The sequence below is a fragment of the Ranitomeya variabilis genome, chromosome 1 (assembly GCF_051348905.1).
Source record: "Ranitomeya variabilis isolate aRanVar5 chromosome 1, aRanVar5.hap1, whole genome shotgun sequence".
In the NCBI taxonomy this organism is placed as follows: Eukaryota; Metazoa; Chordata; class Amphibia; order Anura; family Dendrobatidae; genus Ranitomeya; species Ranitomeya variabilis.
Window position 1 is genome coordinate 389,825,905 of NC_135232.1, and position 22,354 is coordinate 389,848,258.

The 22,354-nt window shown below is 42.3% G+C and overlaps 1 protein-coding gene across 1 annotated transcript in view; it reads right to left on the reverse strand.

Moving 5' to 3' along the window:
- Nucleotides 1-2,792: 2,792 nt before the first annotated feature.
- ENTREP1 (endosomal transmembrane epsin interactor 1) overlaps nt 2,793-22,354 on the reverse strand; it is a 180,578-nt gene continuing 161,016 nt past the window's right edge. Inside the window, exons 9-11 of the mRNA XM_077249074.1 lie at nt 17,135-17,275; nt 11,502-11,791; nt 2,793-3,855 (exon numbers count right to left, since the gene is read on the reverse strand). Of these exons, the coding sequence (XP_077105189.1) occupies nt 3,649-3,855; nt 11,502-11,791; nt 17,135-17,275 (638 nt within the window). The 3' untranslated portion in view covers nt 2,793-3,648. The remainder of the gene's footprint in view (nt 3,856-11,501; nt 11,792-17,134; nt 17,276-22,354) is intronic.

Sequence of the window (22,354 nt, forward strand, 5' to 3'; positions counted from 1 at the left end):
GAAAAAATACTTACGTTCTCTGGGCAAGGACCAGTCTTAAAAATGCCAGAATGCGGTGGTTTTTATATTTTCGGATCCTTGCTCCAGAACCACTGGGAACACGGCTCTCTTGATGCAGGTCCTTGTTGAAGTGGTCCTTCATCGAATGCCAACGTGTTTTGACTTTGAGCACTGTTGAGAAAACAAAAAATAATGGTTACACAATGGACTTTTGGACGTGCTCACACAACTGTGTTTCATAAGAGAAACTCCTGAGAGTTTCTGTCATCACACACAGTTTTGTGAGCATGGCCAAGGTCTCTGCTGCATCACACTGCATTGCAATACTTACAAAATGCATTTCGGACCCGAGTCGGGGCGTTGTCCCAGCCATCCCACATCGCTTTGGCCACCTCATTCCATAGTCGCCGGATCGTCACGTTGTCCGAGTGCTGGGGAACCCGGGTTTCCCACAACAGGACTCGCTCATGGACCAGGGAGATGAGGATATCGTTGTCAATGAGGTCCTCATCCCGTTCTGGAACCTAAAAAATATATGAAGACATTAAGGTTGGAGACATTAACATAAGGAAAAGAAACAAAACAGAGGCAGAGAAATGGCATGAATAATGAAAGTCAAGATAAAAAAGGAGTCCAGAAGAAAAATGTAAAGAAAGAGGAAAGTAAAGAAAGGAAGATTCAACAATACTAAAGTGAGGATACAATAAACAGTCAGCCAGGTATACTTACACGCTGCCCCTTGCCACCTGACCATGAACCCACTGCTCCTGCTCAGCCTCTGCCGCAGTGGAAGAAGTGCTCTAAAAAAAGGAAAAAAAAATTGTCACATGTGTAGATGTGACAGTGAATACTTACCAATCTGAGGAGTTGAGTACTCACTTCACTGACATGTTTGGCTTGTGAAGGCCCAGGACGTTGCTCCTCATCAGAAGATGACATTCTGATGCATGCAGAAAGAAAGAAATGGCAGAAATTAGGACATGTAGAGACAGAAAATAGAAAATAAAGGCATTGGCTAGGATATACTCACATTGTTCAGAGTGTAGATTCCTTCCTGTGTCTGGTCTGCCGCATGTGCTCTTGTTCCCAGTCTGCTGAGTAGTGACCTGCAAATGTCCACTCCCTCCCTTTATTACTTTATTTGTGGGGGGTGGCTTATCAGTGTCATATACAGCAATGCGTTTTTTGGCCGCATTCCATCCGCTAATAACTGCATACGTTTCTAGGCGGCAAATTGACGCCTCTAAAATTACTACATGTAGCGTTTACCGCGCCAAACCGCAGACGACGAAAAGACGCATGCGTCGTCAAAAGCGGCAAAACGCAACCGATCGCAGACACATGCGCCTCTAATGTTAAATATAGGAATACACAACGCATGCGGATAATTGCGGAAGAAACGCTGCGGACACAACCGCAAATGTGAAATTCGCCTAAGCTTGTTTTTGCGGGACAATTTGACGTTTTCATTTATTTCCTTTTTTTAAAACACATATGAATTTTTGACTGCTTTTTATTTCATTTTTTGTCTGTATGATGAAAAAAAGCCACATTGTTGGCATCTTTTTATGTTCGCTATACCAAATTAATAATGTGACAATGTACAGAAATAGTTCAGGTTGTACAGGAGGCGGCAATATCAGTTATGTATACTATTTTTTTGATTACGAAACAGCTTTTCGTGATTTATTTTGTGCTATTTTTCTTCCTTTAACATTTTTTTTCTACTTTTTCACCTAGCCCCACTGAGGACATACATATTTTTCATTTCATAGTTGGTCTCATACACTACAGTACTCATGTACTGAAGTGCATGAGACCTGTAAGTCTTTCACTGACATAGTCTGTTGGAGCCTGCTGACGGCAAGGTCTAACATGCCACCGTATCCAGAAGTCACTAGAAGATTGTCGGTTTGTGATAGCAACTATTGAGATTCGTGATTATGGGACACCAAGAGGGTTAAAGAGGGAACCCTCTCCATCTATTAACCATCTAGATGCTGCTACAATTGATAGTAGAATCTAAGGAGTTAATCGTCCCAGATCTGCTCCAAAACCAATCAGGACGCTGGGTGTCAGCTGTCATATACAGCCAAAACCTGTGCCCTTTTCACCCTTTTGGGGGTGATATAGACTTAATCTTCAACGCTGTAAACAGCGGCAGTGAAGATTAAGGCCTCCGTAATGAACTCCGTTAAAAGGTGTATTGGCGATCATTATGGGGTTAAACGGATTGACTCGTTCCTTTTAATTATGATGTCACCTTATGCCACCCAGTGTGCAGCAGGAAAAAGCAGAATTGCTCTTTTTATGTTCATTGTGCCTAAAAATTATTTTAGCATTAGAAGTTTATGTAAATAAAACATTTCTATCGATAACAGGTAATGCACTTCAAAAGCCCAGATACCTCATTTTGAAACTGTTTTTTTTTTACTGATGGTAGGCTCCTTGGTCTGCGAATAAGGATGAGGAGGTGCAGCCACGAAAGGATCTAATATGCTTCAGTAGAGTTGTGCCTAAAGCCTAGCACAACTCATACAGTTGATCAATCAAATGTCTATGTTCTCGTTTCACCAATTTCTTGAGAGATATTCTACCTTAGAGGAGCACCATTGTTCTTTTTTTATTTATAGCAATTAAAAGTTAGAATAAAAAGTGATCAAAAAGTTATCCAACCCAAAATAGTACCTATACATACTTCAATTCATCCTGCAAAAAACTAAGCCCCACTCGGGTCCCTTAAACAAACAATAAAAAAAGTTCAAAGAATATGGTGACACAAAAACATTTTACATTTTTAAAGGTTTTTATTGTGCTGAAAAAAAATTACATAAATTTGGTATCATCGTAACTGTATTGACCCACAGAATAAAGTTACCATGTCAATTATGCCTCACAGTAAATGGAGTAAAATAAATAAATAAATAGAAAGGTGTTTTCTGTGTTTAAAAGTAGTCAAACATAAAAAAGATATCAGTTTTTTACCCAAAGAGAATCCAAATCCACATAAGCTTTATTGATACCCAAAAGTGGTGCCCTTAAAACCTTAAATAAAGCTAATATTTCCTATAATACCCCTAAGTGTAGTTTCCAAACTGGAGTCAATTTTGGGAAGTTTCCACTGTTTAGGTAGCTCAGACGCTCTGCAAAAGCAATATAGCTCCCATAAAACAAGCCAGCAAAATCAGATCAAATCCTAATTGGTACTCTCAGCTGATCATCATATTTGAGACATTGTAATGCACATAGGTGAGACATAAAACTGCCGCTGTGAAGTTGAAAAGTAAACTGGAAGTTCATTATTATATTACAATGCCACTTATAGTATGTCACCATACCTGGCATGGAGTACCCCTGAGGCTCCTTTAAATTACAGTTTATGTATACATTTATATAAACTACTAGGTTTTACTGCATTTTACAATTGAATTATCCACACTGGCCCATGCTCTACAAAAGCCAAAATACTTTAGAACCCTCATGTGTTGATGGATCTTTGGTTATGGCCAAAGAAACAAAATTCGATTAACTATTCAGCAGGAGATACATATGAGGATTTCCTAATTGGCAAGTTCAAGGAACAGTTGCATGCCTTAGACTTTCGAGATAACATGACCTCTCTTGCTTATCCAATGGCTTATTTATCTGTTATAGTATAGTTTCACGCACAACTCCAATAACACTGTGAGGTCTTTCTCTGGCAGTCCTTTGTCTTCTCATGTTATTGTCTCTCTGGGTTTGAGTAGTGCAAAAAGTGCTCACGTCTCCACAGCTGTCCAAATGTAGAACACCTGGCTGTCGTCTGCTTGGCCTTCTCTCTGCTGCTGACACTGTCTGTTGACTTGGCCCCATTACCTTAATATTTGTGGATAAGAATACATATAATCATTAAAAACCATTAGATGAATATAAAAAGAAGCAAATTGTTTCTGAACTGTCCAATTTTCAAGAACTAAAGGTGTATTTAGGTGTTTTTTCAGACGTGTTTAGAGCGAGTCACTCCACAAAACATCCTAAAGAGTGCTCATAACACACTCAATCTTCCTATTCATTTCTATTTACTGAATTACTATTCGTATGTTCAGGCTCTTGAACATCTTTCAACTGCTTCAGATTTCCCCAAATGCCAAGCAGTTAAAAAGTGATTGGAAGCGTCCACTCCATACTTTACATTCTATATTGGAAAGGAAAAAATGCCTGGGTATCTTCTGGAGTGTTTCGTGAATGTTTTTACTTAAAAAACACTTGTGCTTTATGCATTGCAGGATAGTATATGCAGGTTATACCATTTAGATGGTTTGATTATGCAGGGTATTTTTTTTTTTTTTTTTTACACCTTTACAGGTGTCCCAATTTTTTGCTTCATTTGTGTTGTCAATACTATCATGCTGCTTAGTTTTTATATTTGAATTAAATTATTTTTTTCTATTTTGCTTGCATTCTTTTGCTTGTTGGTGTTAGTTATATTGATGGATATAGGTCTTGTTACATGAATTGTGGCTGTAGGGGTTTATTACAAGAGGACCTTTCAACAATTTTTCATTTTGAACTGGACCAACATGTAATAATGCCTGCAGAGCGAAATAAAACATGTTTTTTATTTTTTTAATTTCTCTGTTGTGGAGTTATTAGCAATTGGTACATAATGAGGTAACTTTTTTTTAGTCCAAGTGGGTGTTATTAGTATGTTTTTCACTGACGGAGTGTACATATGAATGTATGAGTTGTCCAATCATAAGCAGGCAGCAACTTACTGTCAGTTCTGCTATACTGCAGTGCTGGAATGCCCCTCCCCCTCATTGCCTGTCCAAAGGGGAGAGCTCAACTTCTAAGCTCAGGATGAACAATGCCATAGATTCCAACCAGATAAGCTGATGAGACACTACATATATCCGTAGACCATGAATGGAATAAAATTTACCATGATACATAGCAATACATGTATTAGTCTATTTTATGTATGGCAACCTGTACACCAAGGGTGGGGAATCTCTTTTCGGCCACGGGCCATTTGGATATTTATACCGTCCTTTGGGGGCCATACAAATTATTATTATTATTCATTTTTATAGTGCCATTTATTCCATGGCACTTCACATATGAAAAAAGGGGCATACATAGACAAGTACAATAAACATGAGCAATACAAGGCACACACAAGTACAGAAGGAGAGAGAACCCTGCCCACGAGGGCTCACAGTCTATAGGGGATGGGTGAGGATACACTAGGAGAGGGTAGAGCTGGTCGTGCGGCGGTTCAGTAGACTGAGGATCACTGCAGGTTGTAGGCTTTGTCGGAAGAGGTGGGACTTAAGGTTCCTTTTGAAAGTTTCCGTGGTAGGCGAAATTCTGATGTGTTGTGGTAAAGAGTTCCAGAGTATGAGAGAAGCACGAGAGAAGACTTGTATGCGGTTGTGGGAAGAAGAGATAAGAGGGGAGTAGAGAAGGAGATCTTGAGAGGATCGAAGGTTGCGTGTAGGTAAGTACCGGGAGACTATGTCACAGATATATGGAAGAGACAGGTTGGCGATGGCTTTGTATGGCATAGTTAGGGTTTTGAACTGGAGCCTCTGGACAATATGAAGCCAGTGAAGGGCTTGGCAGAGAGGAGGGGCTAGAGAATAATGGGGAGACAGGTGGATTAGTTGCACATCAGAGTATAGGATAGATTGGAGTGGTGTACGAGAGCTAGAGGGGAGGCCAGAGAGTAGGAGGTTGCAATAGTCAAGGCGGGAGATGATGAGGGCGTGCACGAGCATTTTTGCAGTTTCTTGGTCAAGGAATGTACGGATATGGGAAACGCTTTTGAGTTGGAGTCGGCAGGAGGAAGCAAGGGTTTGAAAAAGAGGGCAGAATCGAGGATCACCCCGAGGCACCGAGCATGCGGGACTGGGAAAAGTGAGCAGCCATTGACATTGATGGCTAGGTCTGGTGGAGGGGTAAAGTGAGATGGGGGAAAGATGATGAATTCTGTTTTGTCCATGTTCAGGTTTAGAAAGTGAGTAGAAAAGAAAGATGAAATAGCAGACAGACATTGTGGGATTTTGGTCAGTAAGGAGGTGATGTCAGATCCAGATAGGTAGATCTGCATGTCATCGGCGTAGAGATGATACTGCAGACCATGGGATTCTATGAGCTGTCCCAGGCTAAAGGTGTAGATGGAGAAGAGTAGTCCTCTAGTACTCCTAGAACTGAGCCTTGGGGAACACTGACAGACAGGGGTCGAGGTGAGGAGGTGGTGTGGGAGAAAAAGACACTGAATGTCCGGTCTGTTAGATATGACGAGATCCAGGATAGGGCCAAATCTGTGATGCCAAGAGATTACAGAATCTGTAACAAGAGGGAATGGTCCACAGTGTCAAAGGCAGAAGACAGGTCCAGGAGAAGGAGGACAGAGTAGTGTCGCTTGCTCTTGGCGGTTAGTAGGTCATTGGTGACTTTAGTTAGGGCAGTTTCAGTTGAGTGATGTGGTCGGAAGCCAGATTGTAATCAGTCAAAGAGGGATCAGGAGGAGAGGTGGGCGGACAGTTCATGATGGACATGTTATTCCAGTAGTTTTGAGGCATAAGGGACAAGTGATATCAGGCGATAGCTAGACACAGAGGATGGGTCGAGGTAGGGCTTTTTGAGGATGGGTGCGATTGAGGCATGCTTGAAGGATGAGGGGAAGACACCATTTGCAAGTTAAAGATTGAAGATGTGTTAGGGTTGGGATGAAGACTGTGGCGACGTTAGGGATAAGGTGGGAGGGGAGTGGGTTAAGAGTGCAAGTGGTGAGATGTGATCTTGACAGAAGGGTGGAGAGCTGATCTTCTGTCAGGGTGGAAAAGCTGGTTTTGGAAGAACAGGGCTGAGCAGTTAAGAGGAGGGGGGCTGCGGGCCATCAGCTTTCTCTGATGTTATCGATCTTCTGTTTAAAGAAAGAGGCAAAGTCTTCAGCAGAAATGAGAGAAGAGGGAGGAGGTGCTGGGGGATGGAGTAAAGAATTGAAAGTGTTGAAGAGCTCTTTAGGGTTGTGAGACAGGGAGGATATGAGAGATGAGAAGTAATTTTGTTTTGCGGCAGTGAGTGTGGACTTGAAGCTGATGAGGGACTGCTTGTATGTGACAAAGTGCTCGGCAGAACGGGATCTCTTGCATCTCCGCTCAGCAACCCTGGAAGCCCGTCTCAGTTCTTTAGTCAGGCTGGTCAGTCAGGGCTCCCCGTTGATTGATCGATTTTTGCTGTGTGTGTGAGGGGGGCGGCCGAATCAAGTGCTGCTGTTATTGTGGTGTTGTATAAAGTGGCAGCAGCATCAGTGTCATGTAAGGAAGCTATGTCTATAAGAAGGAGAAGGGAGTCAGAGAAGGAGTGTAAATTGAGGTGTTTGAGATTTCTGCGAGGGTGGGTGAGTTTGTGGAGTGCGGGTTGCGCACTAGGAGAGGAGAGGGAAGAAAATGTCAGTAGGTTGTGGTCAGACGGGGAGGGGTGAGTTAGTGAGATTAGTAAGGGAACACAGGCAGGTGAAGATAAGGTCCACCATATGACCATTTTTGTGGTTGGCCACAGAGGACCACTGAATGTGGCCAAAGGAGGTAGTCAGTGATAAAAGTTTAGAGGCAGCTGAGGTGGAAGTGTCAATGGCGAGGTTGAAGTCACGCATGATGATAGTGGGGATGTCAGCAGAAAGGAAGTGAAGTAGCCATGTGGTGAAGTGGTCGAGAAAGGTGGAGATAACTAGTTCTGGCGGGCGATAGATGACAGCTAGCTGGAGGTTGGAGGGGGAGTAGATGTGGGGGAGTGCACCTCAAACGAGAGAAGAGTAGCAGAGTGTGGTAGTGGAATTGGGGCAAAGGAACAGGTGTCAGACAGGAGCAAGCCAACTCCTCCACCACGTTTGTTGCTGGGGCGAGAAAGTGCAGCTGGAGAGGCTGAGTCAGAGGGGGTGCGCCAGGTTACAGTGATGCCAAGATAGGAGAGTTTGTTGGTGATGAAGAGGTTGTGGATATACAAAAGTTTGTTGCAGACAGAGTGTGCATTCCATAGTGCTCCAGGTAGGGGATCGAGGGAGTGGGGGCTGGGTGAATGGGTATGAGGTTATCATTATTGCGAAAACGTGTAGAGCATCGTGGCAGGGTGTTAGAAATGAGTGTGGGGATGTGTTGAGGAGGGCCAAGATTTGGGGATACTTTGCCAGCAATGAGGAGCAGCAGAAAGAGCGTTAGAAGGTGGAAGCTGGATAGGACATTATGTGGCCAAGTGTGTCTGGAGAAAAAGGATTGTATGTGGAGGATGCTGCACATCTCGTATCGTAAGGCAATTGTCTATGCTGTGAAGATAGATGTTTCAGCATCTGAAACAATGGATACTGGAAGCCTGTGCTAGCATTTCTTCTGCGTGCGGTGCTATCAGTGAATCAAGAGTGGGAGAAGAGGGTTGCATTGACAATCCAACACAATAGGCAGAACTTTGAACACTTTTTATAAGTGGTCATAAACTTGTAAATAACTCATGAAAGAATAAAGTTACGTTAAAACCAAGCACACCATTGTTTTTCTTGTGAAATTTTCAATAAGTTTAATGTGCCACAAACAGGAAGTTGATATCACCAACCATTCCCATTTTATTTAGGTGTATCTATATAAATGGCCCACCCTGTATGTCCCATTGTCTTTACATATCATGTATATTTCATGCAAACAAGAAATATATGAAATTGGAATTGCATTACTGCTCTAGAAAATATATATTTCATGCTATAGTGTTACAGAGTGCAACTTTATTTGTCAGTTATACCGTATATGGAGATGGCTACTCTCAGTTTGCACCGCTTCGTGCATGTTCTTTGTTTGGAAGTGATGGTCATTCTTTGATATTTGCATACATAGTGACTGAGCACTCCACCCTTTAGCCTATAGCGGTTTTAATCACAGCAGGATCCCACCTACCCATATAAATGTGGGGTATCATTCCAGGAGAGGAATCACATTAGGTTAGGTTCTCTGCAAAAAGAAACGCCTTGTCGTGGTTAAAGGGTATACATAAATTGGATAATTTATAAGCTAAGTATCTTCATTTTTTCCTATTTTCTAAAGCAGAAATAAAATTCCATATTCATATATTTCATGTTTGCATGCTATAGCGTTACAGAATGCAAGTTTATTTCATAGTTATGGTGGAATGTATAGGTCTAGCAGGCTGCTAATAGTAGTACAAGCAATATGCCTCGTGTTATTATGATGAAAAACGCCTCCTGGGAAACCTTGGAGAAATTGCTGCATCACTGGTTCCATGAATGATTCATTCTGTGCTTCAAATGAAATTGGAGGTTACATATAAAGCCTAAAACATCAATGAGTGTCTACACAAACCATCAGAAGGCGTTTGCACGACATTAGGCTTAAAATCAGATGTCCAGCTACAGGTGTTTCACTGACCTCATGCTACTTGCTTTCAAAGGCTATCACGTGAAGAGCAAAATGACAATGGTAGATAGAATGGAGGATTATCCTCTTCAGCAATAAATACTACTTTTGTCTTGGACACAATGATAGATGGAGATTGGTCTGGAGACCATGTAGGCAACACCATGAATAGTAACTCTCATGGGTTATGGTATGGCATGGTATAATGTAGACCTGGGCAAAGTGTGGCCCGTGGGCCATATCCAGCCCTCTGGCTGTCTCCATCTGCTGTGACTTCTTTGGCGGAGGAGCAGCCTCCGTCCACTTCTTCCACCAATCAGCGAGTGAAACAGCTGATGCGATGACGTCATTTCATCGCGTCAGCTGCATACTGCGGAGAGTCAGCGCACCGGAGGCAGAGAGAGAAGCAGAGCGCCGGGGAACAGGACCGAGGTGAGCATGTGCTGTTGCTTTTTTTTCATGTGTATGGGATGTTTGGGTGGGCATGGAGAGGCTGTGGGGGTAAATGCTGCACATGGGGGTGACATGCTGCACATGGTGCTGCACATGGGGGTGACATGCTGCACATGGTGCCGGCTATGGGGGTTACATGCTGCACATGGGGAGGTTATGGGGAGCATCATGCTGCACATGGGGAGGCTATGGGGGCATCATGCTGCACATGAGAAGGCTATGGGGCTTCATGCTGCACATGAGGAGGCTATGGGGGCCTCATGCAGTATATGGGGAGGCTATGGGGCATCATGCAGTGTATATAGGGAGGCTGTGTGGGGCTCATGCAATGTATATAGGGAGGCTGTGTGGAGCTCATGCAATATATATAGGGAAGCTGTGTGGGGCTCATGCTGTATATAAGGAGGCTGTGTGAGGGTCATGCAGTGTATATAGGGAGGCTGTGTGGGGCTCATGCTGTATATAGGGAGGCTGCGTGGGGCTCATGCAGTGTATAGGGAGGCTGTGTGGGGCTCATGCAGTGTATAGGGAGGCTGTGTGGGGCTCATGCTGTATATGGGGAGGCTCTGGGGATCATGTTGTGTATAGGGAGGCTGTGTGGGCCTCATGCCGCACATGGGGGAGGCTGTGTGGGGCTCATGCTGCATATGGGGGAGGCTGTGTGGAGCTCATGCCGCATAAAAGGAGCTGTTGGGGAGCTCATACGATATACAGAAGGGGCTGTACTCGGGTTCAAAAGATATATAGGGGGATATCAGCATACTTAGCATTCTTCTCAATATTAAGTGATACAATTAATATTAATATAATTATCAATAATATAATAATTATATCGATATTACTATTGAGTAGAATTCATTTCAACCTATTGGTTCAGCCCTCCACAACAGTCACGGTCTCTCATGTGGCCCCTGGGGAAAATTAATAGCTCAACCCTGGTATAATGTATAGTATCTCTGGTCTCTATTTCAAGCACACTAACAGCTCATCTTTATATTGGCTTGATCATGGAACCAGTGGTATGGCCTTTTCTCCAAAGTGTCCCAAGAGCAGTTTTTCAAAATGACAACACTCAGCCACACGTTCCATGTGCTACAGTTAGCAGCCTACAATGCGTAAATTTGCTACCATGGCTTGTAGCATCCCTGGACTTGTCTATCACCAAGCTAAACCAAAGTACCCAATGTTATTTATATGCACTATAGCTTTTACTTATTTACTGATAGCAGGGTATTTGTCATTTTGTTTCTGATTTATGTTGTTTGTCTACCATCAAGCAAATCTGGGATATAACTGGTAGGCAATTACAAAGCGAGCTGCCAGCATCGGATCTTAATGATTTGTGTCCCCAAGTGCATTCATAGTGGCATGACATTCCTGAAGTGACTGTTAATAACCTTACTGACTGTATGACAAAGTGTGTATGTCTGTTTTTCTGCACATGGCGCTCATACTCAATAGTGAATGAATCGAGATATTTTGTTTCCATTTCTTCATAATTTGCATATCATTATCATGTCAATCAATACTATGAGTTCCAAAATTCCACAACATTTTCTTCTTAATGTTGAAATTTAAATGTTAAGGATTGTATAATCATTCTTTAGGCACAGCTGACTTAAAGCTTGATAAACGTTAACTAACCTGTTCAAGGAAGTTGGCACTTAAAATGGCTTCATCCATGTGTTCTTCATCAGATTTTAAAACGGTTTTGATGCTTTCTACCAGTTCACGGACATCTGCAGACATGTGACAAGATGGCTCCTCTAAAAACCTGGTCACCAGAAGCTTAGTGTCCATGTATGATCTGTAATCAACTAATGACCTAGGTCTTGATCGAACAGCTTTTGCTCTTAAAGCACGTCTCATGGTAACAGTCATCAATGGTGGCCTGAGTTCTGTCTGAGTAGCTGCTTCGCAGCTTGGAACTGCATCTACATGCAAAAATTAGAATATATTCCATTTCAGCAAACTCTAATGCCAGTTAATTTCTTTCAGTAAAATAAATAATTATGAAACTACAAATTTAATGAGGACCTTTCACCACATTTTTCATGTTCAACTGCACACGTGATGTAATAGTGGATGGAGAGTGATCTAAAATGTTTCTTCTTATTTTGGCTCTCCATTGTTGAGATATTAGCAAACAAAGTATTTGGCACATAATGAGTTGTCAGACAATTTTCACTGGGGTCGTGTACTTTTTCTACCTGTATCATGCTGACGAATCAAAAGAAGATGCTCCATAATAGATTAGAGCAGGTTTCTTAGTGTGTGAAATGTAGTGACGCAGCTCTGATCTCCTGGTATAACCATCTTTTCGATTAGAAAATGACTAACACCTTTCAGATAAAGTCCCTGTAGAGGGAGAGCCAGCACAGCTGAGTATAGCTGTATCACATTACAAACTGTTCTATCAGCTCTCCTCTCCTAGTTCCGTCAGCAATGCTGTACTAGTCACCTCCACCCCGCCACACTGACTGTCTGGAGATGAAGCTCAAAGTGTCAGTATCACACCTAATGTCTGGTGTGCTGGCTCTGCAGTGAAAGCAGAGCATGGTATAATTATATCTCACACAGGAGTAGTCCAGAACAGACAGGCTGTTACTATATTACATGTAATGACAGCCTGAACTCACTGCAGATCGAATACAAGTTACTTGAACACAGCAGACATAAGTTTGATTATTGACACACTCAGTAAGTAGCAGAGTCAATAGAAGGGTATGTAGTATGACACAGCTAAACTCAACTGTACGATCCCTCCCTCCACACTGACTCATGTAGGAGGTGTGACAGGGTCACTGGTGCTATATGTGTGGACAGATATGTGTCATGGAGGTTGCTATCTTCCATGATGTGAAACTCAGAAATTTTTCTCCAGCATCTTATGTGCTGAGGGGTTATCGGCCATGACAGGGTTGAGTTTTTGTGAGTGGCTGTCAGAGATGGGTAGGATGGCCACTCTACATAGGGTGTGGTTGGGGAAGTTAACTGTCCAGCTGTTTTTGTTCTCAGCTGTGTGTTTGGAGACTGGGAAGTCTCCAGGCTTAAGTGTACTGTATCATGAGCGGACGAATCCTGCAGATATATGGACTGTGCTATAAGTTATCTTTAGTTTTGCCATTATACCAGAAAGGCCATGTTTATTTTGTTACATCCTGCAATAGCTTAATCCGTGCTTTAATAAACAAGCAGAAGATTAACCCAAGAAGTGTTCCTGTGTCTACTTCTGAGAGCAGCTGAGTGAGTCAACCTATCACAGTTGGTGTTTCAAATGCGGGAAGCGTTCCAGGAACACGAGTAGCTGCTACAGATAATGTTGTACGTCCTGGGTAAAAGACGTTATCCAGCAGGAGACGTCCGGCAGCAGGGAGGACATAATCAAACACCTGGTCCAGATGCAGCAGTAGCAGGAGACAAACAAACTACTGCTACAGCAGATACAGCAGCAGGAGAAGCGGCAACAGATGCAGATTCTGTGAGCACCATCCAGGGAAGATTGACCGCCCCACCCCCAAGTATGGCTGACGACGCCCACATCCGGAAGGCTGTTAGACGGGCCATGCAGAAGATGACCATTGGGGATGCTGTGAAAGCTTTTCTCACTGTTTTCAAGAGGGTGACTGATTGGGAGAAACTTCCGCTAGGGCAGTGGGCGGAGATGCTGGCGCCATATTTGACGGACGAATTCCAAAAAGCATATTATGACTTAGCACTACAGGATGCCAAGGAATACGCCAAGTTAAAGGCCGAAATCTTTGCATGCCTGGGAGTAACTATGTCGGATATGTTCACCACTGGGTGTATGCTGGCGACAAACCCCCTCGCTCGCAGATGCTTGACTTGTTACATCTAGTCCAAAAGTGGTTGGAGCCAGAGTCTTCCACTCCTGCCCAGATGGTCGGGCGTTTGGTGATGGACCGATTCATCCACTCCCTTCCCAGGTCAATACAGACCTGGGTTGCTCAGGGTGACCGACGGAAAGTGGACAAGCTGGTTAGCCCAGTAGAAAGATACCAGGTTGTTGAGAAATTCCCGTGAGAAACTGGGTATTGCCACTTCAATGTACTGGAATAACCAAAGGGGTGGGCTCACCATGAGGTTGTCTAGAGTCACAGACATAGGGTGTCCCAATCCCGCTGAGGGTTCCCCAAAGGCTATTGCTAAGGATGTGGTCTGTTGGTGATGTCACAATCCTGACAACATAGCTGCCTGGTGTCATATGTCCCCTGAAAAAATGGACTGCGGCCTAGGCCGGTGGTGTTCCTATTATGCTTATCAAGCCTGTACTGTGGACTGTCAACCCGGCGAAGGGCCGCAGGTGTGTACTGTGTCAGTCAATGGGGTACTGGTACTTGGATTTTTGGACTCTGCAAGTCTGGTGATCCTGATCAATACTACACTTCCCCACTATTTAATCCCTGACAAGCTTGTGGGCCTCTGCTGCATACACGGAAATGCCAAGGACTACCCTGTGGCCAAAATGACCATGGGAACAGACTGTGGTACCAAGTCCCTTGAGGTTAGGGTAGTAAAGAACTTGATACGTCTCGTCATATTGGGATGGGATTTTTTCTTATTTTGGACCTCCTGGCAAAAGGGGGCTGTACTGAATGTATCAAACAAAAGTCAGATCTCTCAGCAAGAAACTCCATCAAAATCAAAGATGGAGGAGCTTCCTCTGTGTGTCCATGCTGGAGAGGAGGACAAGATGGTGACCCAGGAGCCCAACCTCCCTGAGTTAGAAGTGTCTGAAGAGAACTTTGGGACTGCTCAAATTAGGGACCTTACTTTAAAGGGGGTGTCTGACAATGTTACCGTCTATAATGGGGTTGCTTAAGAGCCAGGGGCAGACACCTGGTTCCCACACTTTGCAGTCAATGAGGAGTTATTGTATCTGGTGACCAAACTGAGGGGAGGTGAGATATTGGAGCATATGTTGGTTCCAGGACCCTACAAGTGGAGGGTTTTAGACATGGCCCATTTGCATGTTTTGGGGGGACATCTGGATGTAGAGAATAATGCAGAGATTCTATTGGCTGGGATGTTGCCGGGAGATCCTAAATTGTTGTAGGTCCTGCCCCACCTGCCAGATAAACACTCCCTCTTCTCAATTCTGAAATCCCTTAGTCCCGTTATTTGTGAAAGTGGTCCCATTTGAGTGAATTGCCATGGACCTAGTAGGTCAATTAGTTAAGTCTGTAAGGGGGCATCAATACATCCTAGTGGTCATGGACAATGTGATCCGGTACCCTGAAGCAGTACTTGTCCATATTTTTGCTAGTACGGGACTGCCAAAGGAAATCTTGACAGTCCAGGGAACCCACTTCATGAGCAAGGTGACGAAGGCGCTGTGTAAGGTCCCCCAGATTGCCCTGCTGAGAACCTCAGTCTACCATCCACAGACAGACAGCCTAATAAGAGTGTTTCAATAACACCTTAAAGGCCATGTTGAAGATCATTGAGAAGGATGGTCGAGACTGGGACTATCTGCTTCCGTTTCTGCTCTTCTCCATCAGAGAAGTTCCTCAAGCCTCCACTGACTAATTTCCATTCGAGCTCCTGTATGGTTGATATCCGCAAGGGCTCCTAGACATTACCAAGGAAATCTGGGTAGTCGTGGTCACGCCACACTGGAGCATCATAGAGCATGTCACCCAGTTGTAGGACAGGATGATGAAAGTGATGGCTATCGAAAAGGCACATCTTGCTGCTGTCTCAAATAAATGGGGAAGAACATCCCATTCTGTATCTCAGTCAGAAGCTCTCTTCCTGCAAGAAAAACTATGACATTAACGAGAAAGAGTGTTCAGCCATATACTTGGCTGTGCATATGCTGATGTATTACCAACTAGGCTGTAGGTTTAAACTAGTGTCAGACCATGGACCTCTGATATGGTTAAAAGAAGGGTAAGAACTCCTTAAGTGGATGGATAAGATAGATTGAAAAATCGCTATACTTTGTGTGATGTAAAAGGAAAATTTCTCATTGTTTTGTAAGGAATAAAATCCAAATATTTAGCATAATTTTGAAACAGGTCTGTTCCTAATTTTCCAGGTTTATGCATATATGAAATCATATCTAATAATCGTATTGTGCACAACAGTAGCAATTAATGACTCGTTGGAGTACAATGCTTCAAATTCCTTAAAGGGATTCTCTGAGAACGAGATAAAATGGCTTTCCAGATATAATTCAAACTATAGCCCATACTAGTCACATGTCAATATGGGCTTCAGCCTGAAGACATAGAGCCCCTGAGACTCAACTGAGAGCTGTATCACACATTCGTTAGTCAGGGGCAGGTTGTGATGTGTGAAGAAATATTTAAATCCATGTTGTACTTGTCGAGATCTCCAGCTTCATCTCCCTTCTGCATCAGTCTGGCAGCAGTACGCAGTCTGCAGGGAGACTGACTGCAACCAACTGGAAAACAAATAAACATTTAGGAGGCTGAAGCTGTAGATAACCCCCTTGTGCTCAGTGAGGAATAGATATATTTCTTCCCTTGTTACAACCATGCTCCCGGCTGCCCACTGAGGTATGTGTGCTACAACTCTTGTCAGTTGACACATAGGTCTTGGGAGCTATATTTTTTCAGTCTGCAGCCTGGCCTGATACGTAACTAGGATGGGCTGCAATTTGAAATATACTATGGACACCATTTCATCTAATTCTCGGAAAACTCATCCAAGTAGCGCATGCCATTTAATGAATTTGGCATATCTTCTCAAAGATTTGCGCCTTGCCAGAAAACAAACATTTTTGTCATAAGAAACACCACCACTTTTGCTGAAATTAATGGGTGGCCATGGTCATGCCTAGTCCCATCTCTTAACCAGTTTCGCCCATATTGGCAGAGCTGCTTTAAACTGGCATGAAAAGGGCAAAAGTCGCAACATTTTTGAACCTCTCCGCTTTGCATGAAAATGTTGAGACTTTTCAAAGTGTTTTACGCCTCTTTTCTGGCACATACAGTTTAATGAATTAGCCTTAATGTTTTCTCTACTATTGATAAGTGTAAAAATTATTTAGAACCTTTTTTTAAATGATTGGTCACTGATACCAGGCTAGAGGAGTACTGCCAATAACAATCTGTTTTTAGTGTTGTGTAAGTAGCCAAATCTTGGGAAGTAGATACAAAGTATGCTAGAAGCATTGGTGCCAGCTCAGTATCCTGGTCCTGTTTGCAACTGCTAATTAACCAATTTTGCCTGTCTTGTTATTGCTAAATACACAGACGCACGGTTATTTTCTTGTCTTTCAAAGTTACCTCTTAGGGGAAAATCATGGATGATTGGATCACTGTGTGATCTCTTCCGTTGTGGTTTACTGGCAGGATCCTCTTCTGTATTTTGTTGCACAGTTGATGAAGGTACAGGTATAACATCTACATTAGAACAGGCAGCAACGTCTATAAAGGAAAGCACAGCTCCGGTTTATTTTATTGGTAAAGATGAATTGATAAATCAATTTCCTGAAACCAATTAATCATCAGTAGCATATTTTATGTGTAAAACATTTTCCGCACCTGCAGTACGTAACGTGCGTTGCTCTGTAACCCAATCACACTTCAGCATAAGGTTATTGGCTACTAAATCTTAACCATAATTATGTTTTTCACAGCTATTGTTACAAAAAGGGATGTAACAAATTACTAGGTTAAAGGGAACTGTTACTTTTTATATGGTTGCTGAATTACTTTGTTACTCATAAATGCAGTAAACGGATATTGGTGTTTTATCTTAAGGAGATTATCACTGGAGGGCTAGTAAACCTGCTGCCATGAAGTCCCACATATTCAGGAGCTCTATATAACTCCACCCCGACCAGTGATTTACAGCTGTCTTTTGCCGTGGCAGTTGAGGGCCTGTTTAAAGGGTATTCCTATCTCCAAGATCCTGTCCCAATATGAAGTATGTGTAATAATAATATTGGCAAATACCTCCAATTAGAAATGTAGCATAGTTCTTCTGATTCGTTATGTCACTTACCCCATGTGCAGGGCAATACAATGGCTTAGGTATCCTTGGTTACTACCACTAACAACTAGCTAACTGTCACTATATGACTGGTTGTAACTGTGGATACCTAAGCTACTTCAATGCCCTGCATAGCGATACAGCTATACTACATTTCTAAATGGAGCTACTTGTTAATATTATTATTATTACACCTCCTACATATTGGGATAAGATCTTGGAGATGGGAATATCCCTTTAAGGCCTCCATGGCAGTGCCCCTGTGAAACCCAGCCTGTGGCTAGACTTATATGAGACTGTGATTTTCTGTACTGCAAAAAAATTGTATCACAGGTTGCAGTTTCCTAAAAAGGGAATAAAATAAAATAAAGACAAAAAGGTTTTGTTTTTTTTCATAAATTTAAAAAATTCAAATCACCCCACCATTTCCCCCATTAAATATGAAGATATTAAAATAAAAATTATTCAGTATTGCCGGTACTGTAAAAGTCCTATCTATAAAAAATATGACTTTATTTAACCCATACGGTAAAAGCTGTAGTGCAAACAAATTTTGAAATACTAGAATTTTGTTTTTGGTTGTCTGATGTCTGCCCACAAATGCAAGAAAAAGTGGTTAAACATCGCATGTACCCCAAAATGGTATCAATAAAAACATTAACTTGCGCCACAAAAAAATAAGCCCTCATATAACTCAATAGATCAAAAAAGAAAAAGTTACAGGTCTCAGAAAATGGTGACAGAAATATTTTTTTTTCATATTTAGTTATATAGTTAAAACGGTTGAAATATCCATCAAATTACCAGAGAGGTGGGAAAGGAAAAAAGGAAGGGACGCAAATTTATAAGAATTTTTTTTATCACTTACATACCGTATATACTCGACTATAAGCCGACTCGAGTATAAGCCGAGGCACCTACTTTTGCCATGGAAAATTGGGTAAGCTTGTTGACTCGAGTATAAACTGGGTATGCATTGTCCCCCTTATCCCTGTCCTGTCCTGGTATGTGGCTCCTCCTGGCCTGTCCTGGTATGTTGCTCCCCCTGTCTTGTCCTGGTATGTGGCTCCCCCCGTCCTGTCCTGGTATGTGTGGATACCCCTGTCCTGTCATGCATGGCTCCCCCTGTTGTATGCATTGCTCCCCCTGTTGTATGCATGGCTCCCCAGGTCCCACATTGCTCGGCTCCCCCGGCGGTCCCGCATTGCTCGGCTCCCCGTGTCCCGCATTGCTCAGGTCCAGGATCCCGCATGGGTTCGGCTCCCCTGGTCTGCATGGCTCGGCTCCCCCGTCCCGCATGGCTCAGCTCCCTCCTTCCCCTGGTTGCATGCATGGCTCACATTGCACCCCCTCCCTGTCATACTCACCCTTCTCACGCCTGGATCTCCGTCCGTGCATCTCCGTTGTCCTGGCACCAGCGGCTCTCCTCTCCTCTGCTCAGCGGTCACGTGGTACCGCTCATTAAGGTAATGAATATGCGCTCCACACCTATGGGAGTGGAGACCTGTCCATATTCATTACCTTAAGCTCAGCACAGGAGAGGAGAGCTGCCGGCACCGTGACAATGGAGATGCAGCGACGGAGGGCGAGTATGATGTCTTCTGCTAGCCGGCGGCTGCCTCTGCTACACCACTCCCTGTCCCGCATTCTGGACAATTTACTCGTGTATAAAGCCGAGGGGTCGTTTCCAGCACAAAAAATCTTGCTGAAAATCTCGGCTTATACACGAGTATATACGGTACTTAAATAACTGTATAAGTTTGATATCACCATATTCATACTGAACTGGAGAATCTTGATGCCATGTAATTTTTACTGCATAATGAATCTGTAAAAAGAAAACCCCCTAAACAATGTTGAAATTGCTATTTTGTTTTTGCAATTTCACCTCACTTGGAATTTCTTTCCCATTTCCCATTTTGCAATGCATTGTATGGTAAAATGAATGGCTTAATTTAAAACTACAAAGAAATGGAAAAACTATGTAAATGGAAAAGTTATAGCTTTTGGAAGAGGGTGAAGAAAAAACAAATAAAAAATTGGCAGCGGTGGGAAGGTCTTAATTAATATTTTGCATTTATCAATTAGTGGGATGAATGTCTGTGATGTATTTTGTTGCATACTGATTTACTACATGACAAATACAAAGGATGAGCAGCAGGTTTGTTGTGGTACCATGCTCTTTCCATTTGATGATGATGGATTTGATGGTGCTCCGAGGGATGATTAGAAATTTGGATATTTTTTTTATAACCCAATCCTGACTTGTACTTCTCAACAACTTTTTCCCTGACTTGTCAGGAGATCTCCTTGGTCTCCATTGTGTTTGGTTAGTGGTGCCTCTTGCTTAATGGTGTTGCAGCCTCTGTGGCCTTTCAGAAAAGGTGTATATACTGACAGACCATGTGACACTTAGATTACACACAGGTGGACTTCCTTTCACTAAGCATGTGACTTATGAAGGTAATTGCTTGCACCAGAAATTTTTAGGGGCTTTATAGCAAAAGGGGTGAATAGATATGCACATGGCAATATTTTAGTTATTTGATCCCATACATTTAATTATGCCTATATTTTTCTCACTTCACCACCTTAGACTGTTTTGTGCTGATGTATCACACACAAATCGGATTACAAAAATATTTAAACACAGGTTGTAATGTAACAAAAAGGGTAAAAGGCCAAAAGGTGAATACTTTCACAAGCCACTGTATTGCCTGGTATACATCTAAGCTTATAATGATAGGACATATAGCCTGATATATATAGGAGAAACAATACTTTACACTGAAATGTTTCTGCATTGTGTTACGTCAACACTTTGGGCAGCACTAAAACACTTAATGAAAGGTTATTATTTTAGAGGTGACTTGCAGTTTTTTTTAGCACCTTTTTTAACGGAACATGTTTTTGTTTATAGTATGAGTCATTACAGATGCACTGATACCAGTTCCGTATATATACTTTTCAATAATAAATAATTTTTTTTCTGCAACACTTTAAGGTGCTGCAGTGAGCATTGACCGTGGCATCTGAAGGGGTTAAACAACCAGTTCATAGGACTAATTAGGGGAAAAGGACTGATTAGAAGAACAAGTGATAAAGAATTTAAAATAAATAAAAAGCTATAAGTATGCTCACTGATTGACAAGGAAGGTGACAACACAATAGTAAGAATGTCCTTGGGGTCAAAAAAGGAATGTGTAAGTAAATCAGTTGAAAAATAAATAAGAAATCAATGAACTCAACTGTATAAGAACTGCTATTAAGCAAGTTTTGTAATATACAAGAAGCACACACGAGCGACCCCTTTTAAGAGGGTGTCTAGACTTGTACATTGATGGCCGATCCTTAGGACACGTCATCAATATCTGATCTGTGGAGGTGCAACAGCCAGCAACTCCACTGATTAGCTGTTCCCGATGCACTACTAATTAAAAAAAGAGGCGGATGTGCAGTACCTGTCCGCGGCCACTATACAGCTGAAGGAGCTCTGCTGCAATGCAGCTGAGCACATCCATCCACAAAGGTTTATGGACTTATTGGTACAGTAATAACTAAGTCAGAAAATTGTAGTATTCTGTCAATTAGTATATATTTGTGAAGGGATACTAACAAAACTATACTTCATTATAAGTTATATTAAAAATATTGATTCACAAAAACTAAATACACGGTGGATGTACCTGGCTACAGTCACAATGTTGTTGATGGAGTTGTGAAGCTCCACAACCGAGCACATCCGTCTGCTGCCAGCAGATCGGCGGGAGTGCCAGGTATTCCACCCACGCCAATTGGATATTAAGGTCCTATCCTATCCTGAGAATAAGCCATCAATGTAAAAGTCTCGGACAATGCCTTTAATAGTTACAACTGTTGCAATTAAAACAATTAATTCAACATCTATGTTTAGAAAATGTTTAAAATAAATAAATAAATAGATGTATCTAGAAATGTAAAAAACCTAAAAACCTTACAAAGCAAAATTTAATAATAATAATAATAATAATAATAAAAACTGACGCTCCTAATGTGGTCAGGTAAAAATTGAAAAATATACTTAATTCTAAAAGAAAAAAAAATAAATTAGGAGAGCACTTTAGGGGTTAAATTTTGTTGTAAAACATTTGGCCATTAGATGGTTTGTGCTAGAATACAAAATAAAACTGGTGGCAGAAAATGTACAAAGAACATTACAGTTAAATAAAAATGCATAAGCCATCTGGAAAGTGTCCTGCCAGGCTCGCTCTGCTGTTCTGCTTTGGTGTACATTCCAGCAGCTATAATGTAACTGTCATTCCAGCATGTCATGGGACCACTGGGGCCAGTGAGTGGCTACAGAGGTCACATCATGTCAGTGCTGCCAGAAAGAAAGAAGTAAGGACTAAGAACCGCCAGAGCATCTAAGCTGGAGACCTGGGGGACTAAACAAAAGAATGTTGTTTCTTCTACTTTTGATAAACTCATGAACAAACCTTTTGATAGAATATGCTCCAAGCACAAAAAGACAA